Source organism: Perna viridis, chromosome 3 (assembly GCF_037379345.1).
Source record: "Perna viridis isolate PV_CMFRI_1.1 ecotype Kerala chromosome 3, ASM3737934v1, whole genome shotgun sequence".
NCBI lineage: Eukaryota > Metazoa > Mollusca > Bivalvia > Mytilida > Mytilidae > Perna > Perna viridis.
In genome coordinates this window covers 59,675,396-59,693,271 of record NC_142447.1, presented here as the reverse complement: position 1 = coordinate 59,693,271, position 17,876 = coordinate 59,675,396, and the positions used below count along the sequence as shown (strand labels likewise).

At 33.3% G+C, this 17,876-nt stretch overlaps 1 protein-coding gene and 1 long non-coding RNA gene across 6 annotated transcripts in view; one reads left to right on the top strand and one right to left on the bottom strand.

Moving 5' to 3' along the window:
* Positions 1-2,324: 2,324 nt before the first annotated feature.
* LOC148623163 (uncharacterized) lies at positions 2,325-4,292 on the bottom strand. The gene is made up of 3 exons (XR_015920792.1): positions 4,095-4,292; positions 3,227-3,332; positions 2,325-2,841 (listed from the first exon to the last, which is right to left on the bottom strand). It is a non-coding gene; the product is annotated as an uncharacterized LOC148623163 (long non-coding RNA).
* Positions 4,293-7,667: 3,375 nt separating this feature from the next.
* LOC148623161 (uncharacterized) overlaps positions 7,668-17,876 on the top strand; it is a 31,962-nt gene continuing 21,753 nt past the window's right edge. For 2 of the 5 annotated variants that reach the window (XM_088573724.1, XM_088573725.1), the window contains exons 1-4: positions 7,727-7,826; positions 11,711-11,883; positions 12,896-13,048; positions 13,480-15,374. In XM_088573724.1, the coding sequence (XP_088429850.1) occupies positions 7,819-7,826; positions 11,711-11,883; positions 12,896-13,048; positions 13,480-15,374 (2,229 nt within the window). In that variant the 5' untranslated portion in view covers positions 7,727-7,818. Of the gene's footprint in view, positions 7,827-11,707; positions 11,884-12,895; positions 13,049-13,479; positions 15,375-17,876 lie in introns of all 5 variants that reach the window. The other 3 variants (XM_088573722.1, XM_088573723.1, XM_088573721.1) reach the window with 3 other exon arrangements.

Genomic DNA, 17,876 nt, shown 5'->3' with positions numbered 1-17,876 from the left:
AATTAAAACATATTTTACCACCTTTAAACATTTTATTTCATTGTCACATGCACGATCTCCGGTAAAATCAAGTTCACACACCAACATCACCATCAGAACCTAAAACATTTACAGTTATTAAATCAAATTGGTCCGACTTATCTGCTGACGATTCAATTTCCTAACCAATATCTTGAATCTCAAGAGCTGTGTCTGATTCTGCTTGATTTTGATCAGACTTTTTCCGAAGTATCAAGTTTTGGAATTGAAGACTTGAATTTTTTATTGTAAAAATTCTTTAACATCTCAACTGCTTTTGCTTCAAAGAGTAATCAAGGGAACTACGGTTATAACGGTAATGAGAAGAATGTTATCCACGGGCAAAGACTAGACATGGAAAACAGACATACAAAGAACATGAAATTTTGTTAAAATCAAATATACATATTAACAAAAGCAAACGAGCAACTATGACTCCACTAAAAACTTGGAGCATGGACCAGGTGCGCCAGTAGGGTAAGCGTCCTCTGCTTTTCTAGAAACATCCGCCGAGTTGCTCATAAAAAGTCAAGTCCGGGGTAGACGAAAGAGGAAAGGAAAACCATGACACGTTGAACAAATCAGTTTTCATGGCGCAGATGGATGCACCGTAGCGATCCACGATTTCATGATGACGACCATAACATAAAACTTCTATAGGGATGACTTCAATCCTGTAGCAGCACAACCCTGTTCCAGAAGTCTATTTGTTAAAATTCTAGCGCGATACAAAAACTCTGCGTAGTTTCGGCAAGCTCTGGCATAATGTAGGAGTTGTTATATGAAAACTCCATACGCATGTTTAATAGAGGGGGCGTCAAATTTTAAAAATTGACGTTTTTAAGGGGGATAAGAAAATATCATGGGGGGGGGGGTAAAGAAAATTTTATATGATTTCAAAATGACCAGTCCCCCCTCCCAGGTAAATAATGATAAATTTCTATATCCATTTGAATCGTAAGGGGGAAAAGGGGGGCTATATAGTCAAAATTTGTGTCCAGGATCTTTTTATGTAATATTCAAACCAGAACCTTTTTTTCGCCTATTGAATCTTTGTATTTATATAAAATCATATATCTTGTCCTGCCTTTCTATTTCAAATGTGACCCCCACTTATAAAAATCAAATGCAAAGCATGGGTTGTCAGGGGTAGATTTAGGCGGTTTCAAGTTGAAACTTTAAATTTCTCGCTAATTTTACCACAAAAGATATCTACATTGCACCCACTCTATAATATTTCAAAAATTTAACCTCAAAATTTGTGTCACCTCGCTCCGCTCGGCAGAATTTTTACTGTGCGCCCCTATCTAAAATCCTGGATCCGTCCCTGTTACTCCTACAACGCAAGAGGTTGGAATTCCGTTCCACTATACACCAGGATGACATCGTCAGAAAATAGCTTGCCAGACAACCTCTAGCATTGCTGGAGTACAGCATAGTTTGCTACCTAAGCATTGTATTGCTTTTTTTTTATATATTTCTCTATTGCTTTTATGGAGAATATTAAAATAGTTTCAAAACTGGCAACTTGTTTCATACTAAACGGTTAAAGCAAAATATGATGAAGGCTATTTACAGGTTAGTGAACAGGGACGGCTCCAGACACTTTGGAAAGGAGGGGTGCAAGCCAATGTGATGGTGATGCCAAGACATTATTTTCCATGTTTTGTCAATTTTACACATGAAAATGACTAATTTTCTGGTAAAAAGGAGGGGTGCCAACCCCCTCTGATCAATGAACAGGTATTACCAGCACAGTTGACTAATAATCATCATTTGATAAAATGTCCTATTAAACAGGTACATCATGAGCTTATGGTATGATTATCCTCACCTCAACATCTCTCTTAACTTGTGAACAAAAAAAAAATCACAATTTACCTGTCTTGTAGAGTTCATACAAGGAAACCATGAATTCAGACCAATTCAATGTAAATTATAGGTACATGGCATGATTATGATTAACTCAAAATTCAACAATAAATCCTTTTTCAAATTTTTTATTGTCTGTGAATGTTTATATTTTATTATATTTACCCATGGAACTTGTTTTTTTTTCATTGATTGGTTGTGGTTTCAATGCATATTGCAATTATTTCTTGCATTTCAGACAAGAATGTTTTACTGTATGAAATGATCCTGCTTTATACTACTCTACTATTATGACATTTTGAGGCGGTTTCATAGTGCTACCTCACAGAATCAACAGTTGCTTAGCCAAATAGTTGTTACACAAAATTACTTGTTTGAGAAGCAGTGAAAGATTTAGCACGCACTAGTCATACGTAGAAAACTTAAATACATGTACCATTTATGTTTGCCAATGAGATAGTCATTCAAAAAACCAAGCAAGTAACGATTAAGCTTCTACAAGTGAAATCACCACATGGTTATCAATAATGGGAAAACCACATACCATTAAGCAATCTATAAAAAGGCCCCAAAACAGATAAAGTAAAACTATTTACAAAAGACCATAATCAACCTAATCTACAGAAAACAATGAAGTATTTTTTTAGCTCAGTTGATAGAGTGACAGCTTGCAGTGCAAGGGATTCTAGGTTGTATTCCAGGATGGTACTGTCAAGAAGTGTACATGGCTGTTATTGTATACATGTATGAAAGTGACTTTTACTTTTCAAGCACAACACATTTAAACCTTGTACATTTGCATAAGAAATATGATTTTGAAAATCTTTATTTCCAAACTTCAGCTTCATATCAGCTTTCATTACAGTGCAAGCAGAGATTTGAACAGCATTGAAGATCATCTAAATTATACATGTATGAATTCTTTTCAGTCATATATATGCCATGGATGACCTGGAAGTATAAAAATCAGTAATAAATATACATAATACTCATATTCAAAGTTATTGTGATTCATGATTCCTGTATTGAAGTAGACCTCTATTTAAGTAAACCCTACATTATATGGCTCATTGGATGTTTTTTTTTCTTCAAACAAAACATCCCATCATGTTAAAATATTACGTCTATGTTACAACCTTCATTTAAGTGTCATGGGAACTGTGAAAGTGAGGGTTCAAGCTATTAATTTCCTCATTTTTGCAAAAAATTTTCCACATTACTTCCAACATTTCCCAACAAAAGAGGTGGTTCCTACCTTTGGAACACCCCAAATCAATATTAATTTAAAAAAAAACCAAGGCATAAAAATATTGTATACAGAACCTCAAATACCTACACAATCTATTATCATACTTCATTTGAACAGAGTTTCCTGTTATGTATGAGTTGTCTGGTAACTTGTATCATTGGTAGGTGAACATGATGGCTGCATCCAAAATTTTCTGGAAAATATCAAAACATATTTCCTTTTAATAGGGAAAGAGATACTGAAAATCAACATGGATAGACTTTTATCATACTGTCATGACTATGGTATAATTGTACATGTTCATGACAACATACTGTGCAAAAGAAATCTGATGACTGATAAAACTAGTTCCTTATCCTTAGTTACAGATATACAATGTAAGTCAACAGCTTGTATTTATGGATCTATTAAAAAAAGTAAAAAAATATAGCACGATAAACTTCTTAAAAAATTGGAAATTGTGTCTTATATAAGGTCATACAAATGTATATGTTAATGTTTAGATTAATTTCCAAATCATATAATTCATGTAGTTTACCTCAAGTTATGTATGAAATGTTCTCATATGGTTTACATGTACAATACCAAGGAACATTAAATATTGTTTTTGATTGCTCTTGGTAATACTTCAGTATTCTTCAGCAATACTTGTTTCACTGGAGTTTCCTTGACCTTGTACATGAATTTATTTTTGTTCTCAAAAATGAAATATGGGGTACTATATACACAAATAACAGATTCTAGTAAGGTTTTGTTTGTGTTACCCTTTAATCAAGTAACTGTACAACTCATCATGTTCAACAAGTTTGTATCAGACTGTTTCATTTAAATGAAAATCAACAGTCATTGACTCAACGACAACTCATCATGTCTTTAAAAATGTTTGTATGGACTATGGAACATGTATACAGATATTACAGTACACGTATAAGGCTTAAGAAAGTTTTTTGTGTACCATATCTCCTGTAATTTGAACTGCATTCATTTACTTAGACTATAGCACATGATTTAGACAAATCATAATTAAAAAAATACATGGTATATGATAAACACTAAAGTTATTTATCATAATTCCTCATTATTGTAACTGTGTTCGAGCTAAATAAAATATTTGTATTTTCCTCATGGCGGCACTGTAAACAATAATGAATGCATATACCATTCGGAAGTCTGATTTTAGTTAAAAAGTCATGTAAAAGTCCGAGAATTCCGAACTTCTGTTTTCATAAGCTGGTTGTTCTCCTTTGTATATTTCGTGCGATCGTCACTGTTTACTACACAATTAAATTAAATGCCGTGGGAAGCAAGGCAAAAAATAGTATGGGGTGAAACTTGGGGTGAAAATATTTTTTCTTACCGATTTAGGGGGGCGTACGCCCGGTACGCCAGTCCCTGGATCCGCGCCTGCTGTAAGTAGATGATCTATATAATTTGACAATTATTTTATCTAAATATGCGATTGTTTGACTCATTCCCAATGCAACTAGCCTTGAAATGACCATTGATGCATTAATAAACAATTTTGTCAAGTTATTAGAATATTTGTAATATATATGTATGTATATACATACTCAGATTCATAACTGAAGCATTTTTGTATTTTTTTGCTACTTAGGTATACCTCGTCGAGGCAATAAATTATTTTTTTTAGTCTTCGAACTTCTTATTTCTACAGAAAGAGAAAAACAGACATATGTATGCATAAATCAGCATGTAGACCAATGTCTCAGCTTTACAATGGTACCAAAAAAGTTGCGGTAACACATACGGGTTTTGCGGTAAAATGAAAATGTACCCCTATCCCGCCGAAAAATCGCTTAAATTGACATATTTTTCACTGTCCAAACCCTAGAGTGTTAATGCTTCAGCAAAAAATAACTTATTTTATATTTTCTGTTAAGTGTTATCACAATTTATACTCCTGGGGTTCTTTTTATGATTTTTAGCGATTTTCGTAGTCAGAATTCATCAAAAAATGCGAAAAATGGGATTTTAAATTTTTCGGTCAAATGTCACATAAATTCGACTCTACAAGTTATTACGCAACTAAAACGTCTCAAATTTGGTATCACTCGATAGATAATTTAATTTCCGACAGTAATAAACTACTTTTCAAGAAAGGATTTTTTTAAATGTTGAAAATATTACCCCTACCCCTAGAAAATTGGTCTCAGTATCAAACAGAATTCTTATTCACAGCATACTGACACCATAAAACTCATTTTTAGACATTCATAATTAGGATAATGATATTTCCAACATATCTGATCAATTAAGGCGTTTGGATTTTCTTTTTGGGGGTACAATATTTATAAAATCGTAAAAAGGGGAATTTTCAGAATTTCAGAATTTCTTCTGTATCACCCGTTATTTCCCTTTTTTCAGAATTCCGCAGTTAAATAAAGCTTTAGTTTGATACAGTACATTAATATAGTGTCTTAGCTTCGAAATGAGCCCATGTAATAAATATTTGAACTTTTCTAAGTCAAGTGAGGTGAAAAATTGCCATCCCTACCCATGAAAAAAATACCTTAACATGAATCCAAATGTTAATTATCAATAAAAAAATCATTATTGTCACATTGAAACTGAAAGAATTGCGCCTGAAATGAGCAGGTATGTTGAATACATCGATAATTAAGACAATAGAACCCAACTTGTTTTTTACATCGATTATGTGGTAAAAATTAACATTTGGGTTCATGTTAAGGTAGTTTTTTTCATGAGTAGGGGGAATTTTTCACCTATTTGGACTTGGAAAAGTGCAAACATTTATTACTTGGGCTCGTTAGAAAGCTAAGACACTATATAATTGTATTTGAATATACAAAAGCTTGTTTGAAAAAAAAAATTGCCAATTATAGGTGAAATTGAAGAAAATATGAAATTCCGAAAATTCCCCTTTTTATGAAAAACTCATTATTGTCGTATTGAAACTGAAAAATACGCACCTGAAATGAGCAGGTATGTTGGATACATCGATAATTAAAACAATAGTACCCAACATGTCTATTGTACACCGTTTATATGCCAAAATTAACATTTTGGTTCATGTTTAGGCTTTTTTTTTCATGGGTAGAGGTGGCAATTTTTCACCTAACTTGACTTTGAAAGGTTCAAATATTTATTACTTGAACTCATTTCAAAGCTAAGACACTATATTAGTGAATCGCATCACACAAAAGCTTCTTTGAAGTACGGTAATCTGAAAAAAATATCGGGTGATGTAGAAGTAAATTATGAAATTCTGAAAATTCCACTTTTTACAATTTTATAATAATTGTCACCTAAACGGAAAATCTAAGCGCCTGAATTGATCAGATATGTTGGGAACATCATTAACCTAATTATGAATGCCTAAAATATGGATTCTACGATGTCAGTATGCTGTGAATAAGAATTCTGTTTGATACTGAGACCAATTTTCTAGGGCTAAGGGTAATATTTTCAACATTTAAAAAAATCCTTTCTTGAAAAGTAGTTTTTCGTAGTTTATTTCTGTCGAAAATTAAATTATCTATCGAGTGATACCAAATTTGAGACGTTTTAGTCGCGTAACAACGTGTAGAGTCGAATTTATGTGACTTTTGACCGAAAAATCGAAAATCCCACTTTTCGCATTTTTTAATGAATTCTGACTACGAAAATCGTCAAAAATCATAAAAAGAACCTCAGGAGTATAAAATGTGATAATACTAAACAGAAAATACCAAATAAGCCATTTTTACTGAAGCATAAATGCTTTAGGGGTTTGACATTGAAATTATGTCAATTTAAGCGATTTTTCGGCGGGGTAGGGGTACATTTTTTCCATTTTACCGCAAAACCCTAAGTGTTACCGCAACTTTCTTGGTACCATTGTAAAGCTTAGACATTTGGGCTACACGGTAATGTCTAAATTTGTTTAGTTTGTTCACACATGGCATCCCAAGAAAGCTTAGACACTTAAATAATTGAGTCACAAAAGTCTCAGCATTTTTGCCCAGTGGGGTACAAATATAGGCTTATACTGAAAAAGAATCCGAGAATATTCTTTGCTTTGGCGACAAATTGATTCGGTAATGGGAAGTATATAGGTACCTAAAAATCACCATGAAGTTGATGAGTGGGGGTGCACGGTTGACCCTCTCAGCCCATGGACTACTGATATAGGGATATTATAAAGTTTGTCTTTGCGAGTACTTCAGTTTTACAGCGCATTTCGGTATGTACCTATTGTTCTCTTTTTCAATGTTTTAATGTAGTCATTGTATTCATTGTCTGTATTTCATATGATCCCTCCTTCCATTATTAACCTCTCAATAATCATCCGTGACATATTAAAACCATTGTTCCCATTTATGGTTCGATCACGAATCTTATCTTCAGGGTTTTGTTAAACAAGAAAACGTTCCTTTGTATAAAGGAGAGAATACACATGGGCTATTAATTTTCTTATAATGATTTCGGAAGACAGCTTCATACAAAAATACCAAATTCATTATAGCTGCAGCTTTATAAACCTGTTAAATACTGTTTTGATTCAAAGAATTATTCAGAGCTATAATACTTTTTCTATTAAAATAAAGGATCCCTTAATCATTACTTCCGGAAACAATGAAGTAAAGTGAAACAAACACAATTCCCACTCATGGGTCTAGTGAATGTAAGACAGTTTGATCATAGAAGCATACTAACATATGAAAAGGTCGAATGATATTTTCTAATTTACTCCATGACTTCAGTAGAATACTTACCACAGTTCAATTGTTTCGACACTTCTTGTTTTATGTCGACATGATATTTAGTTAATTTTACTCCTACAGTTTGTACAACGTAAGAGGTTGGAATTCCGTCAAGTCAGAAAATAACTTGTCAGACAACTTCTAGCATTGCAGGAGTACTTGTTCATTTTAAGACCAGTCTATGCTGTATAAGATGGGATAGTGCTTTATTTGTCTCGCTTAAACTAGCCCTACTAATTGTAATCATAATGAGTAGGATATGAGCATATAGGGGAATTTGGCCAAAGTTCAACCGATAGTTGAGATTGTTCGACTGGTCCTTGACCTTGCTGTTACTGGTTACCACATTACCATTAAAAGTTGCAATGGCATGGTAATCAGTTCATTTCTTCTCTTCATTTTACCCATCTTTTGCCACTGAGGTCAAAGATGTTCTGCGTGATATGCAGAAACCAGCATTTATCATATATGGGGAAGTTCAACCTGGTATAGGGTAAATTAAACCAGTACTGATATAATATACTCTATGGTTTAAGGAGTTGAACTCTACCCAGGAGCATATTTGTCCAAAATAAAGCCACATAGAGTTCATTTCTTGTTTCTCCCTGAGTTCTCAAGCTACCCCATTAATTGTAGGGTGTTTAATTTTCACTAAAGATAGAATCATAGTCTAGAGAGTATATACATTCCTTGCATGTAAAACCAAGTTTAATATGAAGTTTGTGTGGTCTTTTTATTTAGTTAGAATTAGTTGCAATTCAACAACTTGGCATTGCAGGGGTCAATGTCCATTGATTATATAGATTTGGCATCATTTTTCGAATAAGTTTTGGTTTGAGTGCTTCTCTTATTATAAATTTGTTTACCTACCTTCAAATTATCTAAAGTTGAATACAGCTGATGAGAGAAATCTTACTCCTCGAAATAGCCATATATTGCATAACAAATTTACAGTCAGTCATATATATAACATCGTGGTAATTTTAATATCTTGGATTTCTTTTTTATTTTAAACAAGAGAAAGCTCCAAGTCCCCTCCGCATAGAATTCACAAAGTTGTTGTGACCTTGACCTATTGACCTCAAACAATACATCTATGGTACTAAGGATGTTTATTTTTGTAGGTATTACATCCAGAACAATGCACATGGATATTTTAAATTTATTCAAAACCCTAATTCGATTTCCTAGAAATAACCAAAGCATGGTTGAATTTCTCCATATACCAAAATCTACCATAGGGAAAGTTCGACCAGTCCTTTTTTTTTTAATAAAATTGTAAATTTTTGAACTGATTTACATTCAAAACATCCCCAAAAAGTATCTTGAATATATATGAGACCCCATTCAACATATACATGTATTTGTCAATATTATCTTACATACATGTAGGTATTAAGTATAGACAAAAACTTACCTCAGTGACTTTAACCTTCAATTTGAATTCGTGTTTATTGATAAAATTATTAGAACATTTTATTCAAGATAAGTATGAGTACTGTTTCCCAGTCGAAATTACCCTGCTGGTCGAACTTCGACCAAGTTCCCCTAGGCAAATACTATATGTATTATAAAATACAAATGTAGGAGACAAATTACATCTCTCCTGAAGAAACATAAATTCACACATGTCTCCAATTAGTCTCTGGGCTGCTTAGTTCAATCAAACAGCAGTCTCACATTTCATAAATTTCATTGTGACGGAATGCATACCTGCCAACTTCAATGATTTAAGCATGTTTTATCAATTTTGACCTCTTGTCCTGCAAACACAAGTTTTAGGGTAAAATTTGACCCAAACTTGATTTTGAAAAATTCATCTTTCAATATTATTTCTTTAATTAGAAGAGCAATCAGAGTTTTTCAGATGATGGTTAATAAGTAGAAAAAATTGGTCCTGATTGGATGTATCATCTTTATATGGACAGTCAGTCATTTCTTAATGATTAATTTCTACTGCACAATTAATGATGACTAATTTGACAAATACTGTCAATTTACAATGTATCAGGTCTAAATTTTGGAGGACGTTGAGTGTTAACAAGTAACAAAATTGCATGTTTATATTATATTCGAAAATGGCAGTTAACTTTCAATTTTTTGGGGGACATTTTCAGTATTTTCAACAGAACAGTATATCTGCCCGAAGTTTCGTTTTCAAGAGTTAGGAAATGCTATTCCATTATTAAAGTAAGTTACATGTAAGATTTTTGAAATTTTGTTAGGAACAATCTTAAATATTAGTTACATGTACATTTTCTGAAACATTTTACAATGTACCTCATGGTATACAATGCATGTAAAGAAGCATTTTTTCAATTTCATGCAAGGTAGGGTTGTACTTTCTGTGCCAGTCCTGATAAGGTAATCAAGGACAATAAACACCTGCGTAGAAGTAGAAGTCAAAAGTTCCATGAATAAAAGGTTTCTTATTTTAAAGATTAAAAGAACAAAATCATTAAGATGACTAGTATGAAAGGTTGGGAAGATGTGCTCTATGTACAATATATCTTAAATCAGTAGTAACAAGTGAATAAGTTAATGTTTTCTTAAATAAAATTAAGCTTTTGAATTTCAGTTTGGTTTTAAGGGAACCATCACAAAAAGGGGCTTGTTTAAATAGTATTTATTATATTACATGCACATTCATGTATAGTCATGAAACTGTAAACACATGGTCAACTGGAAAAGGCCCTTGAATATTAGAGTATTAATATACAAGAGGGTTGTCATCCATACATTGATACAGTTAATCCGTACATTTTGCAATATACATTTATATGTTGCACAATTGTCCCTTCACATGCCGTCCAGCCTAAAAAAACCATGGCGATTTTCAGAAGTTAGCAGGTATGGTCATGATATCATGGGAGTTGGAGTCCCTTTTTCCAAGTCTTGCTGAATTTCTTTTTACCCATATAGTATATCAATTAAATTTTCATTGTATCATTTTTTTACTTCTCTACCATTAAGCTTGCTTCAGGAGCCCATTCAATGCAAGTTAGGAATTTAATTTATTAGAGACTTTTTGCAGATGCACAGGTAATATGCATAAAAATGTCAGTGTTGCATTGAATCATGACGCAAGTCTGATTCTGACATTTTGAATTTTTAGTGTTCTCATTTAATTTCATGTTGGTTACCCTAGCAATTACAGAAAAGTGGTTATGTGGTAAAAAAAAATGCTGAAACTAAAAATACTGTGCCACCAGTGTGTAAATAAAAGACCATGCTTCAAACTTCACATAGTATTTTATTTATGATTAATAGTACATGTATTTGTCAATGAACTGAGCTGCTTTTAATAATGATGAAAGTTTGGAATCTTACATGTAATGTTATTTGAAAATCGTGAGACAGAATAGACAACTTCTACTTTCTGTCTCAACCCTTTGCCCCTGGCCTTTAATATCCATGCATTTGTTATCAAATATGGCTTTTATTATTCAGAACTTTGAAGGCATGGTCATAGAACTACATGTAGGCAATAACTGTAATATGGCTGTATTTTACTTCACATTTTATGAAGCTGACAGTTCACATTTAATATAGACAATATGGGGCAAGTCTTCCCCTGTACCTGTGCATCATGATGTTTTGGGGCCAGTTGTAACCGGCCCTGTGGTATGGGGCTTTCCTTGTCCTTCATTGAAGATCAATGGATGGCCTTGGGCTGACATTTTTATCTAGGTAAGGTTGTTGTCTCTTTAACATATACACCATACCTATTATATATAATAATTACAATACTATAAGCTGTATTGAGGTCCCTGGGATGTATTTTGTTACACTTTGATGTATGTTTACTGTTATAATGAATTTGATGATTTATTTTCTATTTGAGAAGGATGGTGGCTGTAAATTTTACTGAAGCAGTCTTTGATATCAAAGAAGGGGAAGTGGTATTACATAGCAAACATCCACTTAAACTACACAATAAAAGGAAAACTCCTAGAATAGTGGGTGTGGTATCAGTGTTGCTGGTACAAGATCATGACATCCATAACTTTGATTCATCAGGTATATCAATCAATAATTCCAAAATAGTGAAAATATCTCCACCCTCATGGTCATTTCCAACTTCAATCATTTACACTAACAAAATTTTGCCACTTTTTACCTGCATTACTAATGGTGAAGGCAGGTCTAGTAGCGGCTCAACTCCATCTTTCCAGTCTTCACACTTTTTTGGTATACATTCTATAAGGCCTAAAAAAAAAATTCTATGTTTCTGGTTACCCAACCGACCCTAATTTTTTTATGGTGTAAAAAAAAAAATAGGGATTTTCAACATTTTCGTCATCAATTTTTTACTAGAATTGCCGTGCTCTCCAATGTGGAGGTTCAAAATTCATAAAAAATATGGCTATGGCTACTACAAGTTCAGTATTTGGAATAAAGTTTGCAAAATGCAAGCATATGGATGTCAGAAATCTTTTAAGTGCATAGAACACGAAGAACAGGTTTGGATGCTCACAGAATCTCCCTTGCTTCATATGGAATTAAGACATGTTAAACCCTTAAGTTCATTTATCTCCCATCGAAATCCCTGAGTGGTTAAGGATGAGTTGTACTTATGTGATTTAAACATATAAAAACTTAAGTTTGATTATCTCCCTTTAGAGTCCTTTGACAGTAATTATATTTCTTCATACACATCTCTACATATAATGCCAAACTTTCCTATAAAATTTCACAAAAATTTAGGAAGAGGTGCACTTAAGAGATTTCAATATGTAAAAGCTGATGTTGGATTATCTCCCTTTGGAGTCATTTGACTGTAATTATATTCTTTCAAGCACATTCTCTAATGATGACCAAACTTCCTATAAAATTTCAATGAAACCCCTGATGTTACATGTAATTTAGGAGGAGTTGCACTTTTGAGAACCCTACGTTGGATAATCTCCCTTTACGAATCCATATTTCCGTTACTAGTTGAAAAATATTCTTTTTTGAGCCCATATTCCATTGTGTGCACTTCTTCAAACATTAAGTTCACATTATTGCTTACTGTCTTGTTTAATTTTAGTTGGAGCCACCCACCACAATAATGAAGAAGTATCTGTGATTGACCATGACACAGACACTGCTCAATCTTTGACACAAACCATTCCAGCCTCACTATCATTCATTCCGATTCCATCTGTATTTAGTGACAATGTTAGAGCAGATTTCTTACCAGGTATACACTATCAATATTGTCTTACCAAAACAGTATTATAATAAATAGTATTAAATGCATGTTGCATTAAACATAATCAGGCGCGTAGCTGCCGTTAGGCAAGAAAGCTTGTGCCAGCACTTAATTTTGCCATTTTTTTTTTTTTTTGAGATAAAATACTAATCATAATAAATGATGCTCTAAAACGCTATCTTTGCGGAGCTTCGCCCCCTGGACCCCCTACCAGGACTCCCAGACCCCCTGCTGTAATTTTGCCTACACTTCAATTTGGCCTCAGCTATGCGCCTGATAATTTTGTGCTTTGTAAAGATAACTTAACTTAAAAGATTCTAAAAATTGACATGCTTTTAAATTCAGTAAAAATGTGAAGAATTTTGACTTTATATTTGTGAAGAAGTTCTTTTTAAGCTAAAATTTTGTTTTTGTTACAGGTTTAACCCAAGGTATTTGTAATGACTTACATAAGAAAGGTCATGATTCAGAGTCAGCTACAGTACCTAAAAAAGTTTCACAGGATGGACCTGATGAACATCAAGGAATGTATAGCTGCAATATAGAAGAGTTTACTGGGAAATGGAGCAATCACTTGGAACAGGAAAAATCGAATTTGTATATTGATTCCAGTCAACCCAACAGTGGGGGAAGTAATGGGGATATGTACATAACTGTTGAGCCAAGATTAGATGGAGAATCCGATCTCAACACAGAATCATGTTTGAAATCAGGTATAAAAACATTCTCCTATTCTTCTCCAGGGATATCAACACCTTCATCAACAGACCAGAGTAGTAATCCAATTGGTGACCAAGGAGAAATGTATATCACTGTCAATCCACAACCATCACAGTCCGAGTGGAAACAATCAACTCAACCAAACTTAGCTTTGTCAGAAAAAAACAACCAGAGGAACTATATAGTTCCAAAACTACATTATAGTTCTCAAAGAACTGTTTATAGAAACATTTTACCAAAGATTGAAAGAAGGAAATCCATTGCATCATCTACAAATAATAACAATCTAAAGAACAGCCCTCGCTGTTCCCAATGTCAGGTCCGATTACTTACTTACAAAGAACTGATAGCTCACAACTATTCAGCACATGGCAAATTAAATACATGTCCAATATGTAACAAGTTCTTTATGTCTAGAGGCAGTTTTATACGACATGGTGTTGCTCATATGCAAAGGAGAAGCTTTAAATGTTCAGTATGCTTTGCTTATTTTTCAAGGAAGGACAATTTGAAAAGGCATTTTAAGGTCAACCATAAAAACTTAGACTGGAAGCCAGATGATTCAAAATGTGTCAGTGAGACAGAGGAAGACAAACTTGATTCTACAGACATTATGACACCATCAGGCAACATTAGTCCAGTATTTCCTAAGTCCACATCACCAGTACAAACCATTGTTAAATCCTCTAAATTAAACTCTATAGTTGATAATCTTCATTCCAGAAAAGGTAAACTTCCTCTGTTGAGATCTATACTAACAACACCAAAAGCATCAAACAAACAAGAAAAACTTGATCCTAGTCAGCCAGATAAATCCAAAAAGAAAGCAGTAATGAGTTATGTATGTAGTCTGTGTAAAGCTGCATTCCATACAATAAGGGATCTGAAAAGTCATATTGTTCGGATACATGGTGAGAGTATGTCTGCAGATAAGGATTTAGAAATTAAAGTAGAAAACCTTTGTGAGTCTTCTGTTTTCTCAGATGATAAACCAACAAATGGATTGGAGTGTTCTTCTAATGAAAGTACTGACATTGATAAAGTGGTAGATAATGTCTCTTTGTCTAATGATGTGGACAAGTCTCTTGTCGAAGCTGCTGCAATAACCAGTGATGAATCACTCCCTCATACTAACATACTACAAATACCATCACTGAATAAACATGACAGTGATGAAATTGATATTGAAAGTTGGGTCAAAAGTCAATATAGCTATGATGACACTAGTAAGGGAAGTGAAACATGTGATAATCAGCCGTGTTTCCCTAGTCAGCCACTGTTTCCAACTACTCCTATTCAATATCCGACTTCAGGTAGTCAGCAGTTTCCCACAACTAGTAGTCCCAATAATTTCTACCTATCAGAAGTACCCACAACTCAGCATTCCAATCCAACTAAGATTACAATAAAGAAAGACAAGAAAAACTTTAAAGTGGTTGATACTGCAGATATGAAGCCCAAAAAACGACGTATTGCTGCACATAATGAGATGACTGTCTGTAGATTATGTGGTGTTTATCTTGTCACTGGTGCAGAAATAGTACAACATGGTCAACAAAGTCATCCAGATCAGCTGGAAACCGCTACCTGTGTGGTATGTTTCACTAAACTTAGTGGCTATGATGCTCTATATAGACATTGTCAATTACATTTTGGTAAAACATTTTCATGTCAATTTTGTAAATCAAAATTCACCCGTAAGGACAACTTAACCAGACATGTAAAGAATACACACAGTAAACATACTAATTTAAACACAACTGTTTAAGAGAGTTATCAATATTTTACTTTGTTTGAGACATTCTGGGCTGCATTTTTTTTTTTATCTAACTCCCTCTTAAAAAAGTTATTTAAATTGATAATTTTGATATGTCTACAATGAATATTTGAGGTGGCAAAAGTTTTCTGTATTTTAATTTGCCTGAATTAATATTACCTTAACAATTTGTCTCTAAAACCAACTACAACAGATGCCAGATATTTATGATACACGTATTTCCCAAGCTGCCCCATTTTATAAAGTTTTTTATTATGTCCCCACAGGCAAACTGGGGGTGGTATTTTCCAAAGTGATAGGGGTGCCCATTCTTTCTTCCTTCTTTCTGTTACACAGAGGGGTAGTTCAGTACCTTTCTCCTCCTATACCATATAATCAAATTTATTGAAACTTTAACAGAATCTTAATTACATATTCTATCGTGCACCTTTTATTTTAGATTTTTATCCAAATCAATTTGTGGGTTAGCAAAGTATTTAGGAATATGTGGACACGTGTACCCATCTCTTATGCTTTACTCCTTCTACACCATTGATTTGAATTAAACTTTCACAAAATCTCAATTACATATTCCCATTTTGCACCTTTTTAGGGTTTCACAATTGCAGAACATGGTCATTTATGAATATGAGGAAACAGGGGTACCTGTGTCTTATTCTTTACATCTCCTACACCCCTGCATTGAATTTAATTATACCACATTATCTGTATTTAATATTCCTATTGTGGACCTCCTATGTTAGATTTTGATATAAATCAATTTGGTGGTCAAAAGATGCATTTTATCCAATGGGGAGGGGGGTATCATTTTAGTGAGCACTGCTCACAGTTTTTTTCTGGTTTTCAATACAGTATATAAGCAGCTTTTACACATATTTGCTCTGTAATTTCTGACATAGTTGTACATGTACATTTGTATTTTAATTTTATTGCGTTATTGTTTGTTGGGTCACACTCACAAATATTGCCAGTAAGAAATGAGTCATTGTGTTTTTTTTTTCTTATGTTTACATGATCCACAGAGAGTATCTTATTTATATTTATATTGTGAGTTTATATTCAAATTCATTTGTAAAGAACTCAAATGTGTTGGTATAATGTTTTAGCAATGGTTGTCAGGATTTGTCCTGTGCAGTCATATCAAGCTGCATCAAGTTGAAGCATTTATGTAAAAAAATTACTCACATATAATCAAATAGATCTCTACAAAATTGTACCACAAGGTTTCATAACACAAAAGGAATGCATGTTTGGATTGATTTATCACAGCCCTAAAAGCTCATAATAAATGGTGAGCCAAAAAAGCACATTCTTTAGTCTTTTTATAAATTTTTGATCTATTTTATTAGAGTTCAATTTGAAATCATGAATCTTTGTAGTTTTTTGAAATGTTGAATATTACTGTGTTTTGAAATTGATTATTTCCGACCCCAATTCCTAAAGGTTCGTATCGCACGTAGTTTGAAAGGGTGCAAATTAAACTTAGTTTGATTTCAATAATAATTAAATTCTGATGGTTTCTTGATGTTTTTGATCTGGATGTGTCATTAGATTTTGGCTTAAGGTCCCCATTTCCAAATTTGCTCCCAAGGATAAGGTTTCTAAATTAGGCTTAGTTTGATTAAGGAAAAAAGATTTCTTGTGGTTCTTCAATTTGCTGTATGAAACTGTAATTCATTTCCATTTTAGGACCTCTTTTAAGTATTTTTGTGGTAAATCTTGGTCCAAGCATAAACTTCGAATAAAGAATTGAATAGGGTTCTTTGCAATAGTGACTTTTAAGGTGTATTAGGCCCAATTTGCAATTTTGTGCACTTCAGGGTCCAAAACTTTGTCTTATTTCAGCAAAATATGTTCTGTAGGTTCTTTGATATGATGAATCTAAATGTGTATTCAAACATTTTATTATTTGTTCAAGTGTTTTATGCACTATTTTTATACAGCCTTAAGAAATTTGCAGGCATATAATGGTATGGTGCTGTAGTTGTTGTCAGTAGACACTTGGTTTTCCTGCAATAGCATGAATATTAGTTGGTTGATCTTTATAAAATTTATTACTAAATGCCAAACCACAAAAGGTTTGGTAGAGATTTTGGGGGTTATGGCACCATATGTCAATATTGTTCCACCAAGGTCAGGCTGAGATTGATCTTGAAACTTACAGGAATTACACAATGTAAGGCCCCGAAACAACCAAGAAACAGGCATTTTTGTGATGTCATGTTAATAACTTGACTATATAAAATTGCATATTTTAATAATTTTATCACAAGTGCCATAGCATTAAAGGTTGGCTTGGATTAATTTGACTGGAACCTT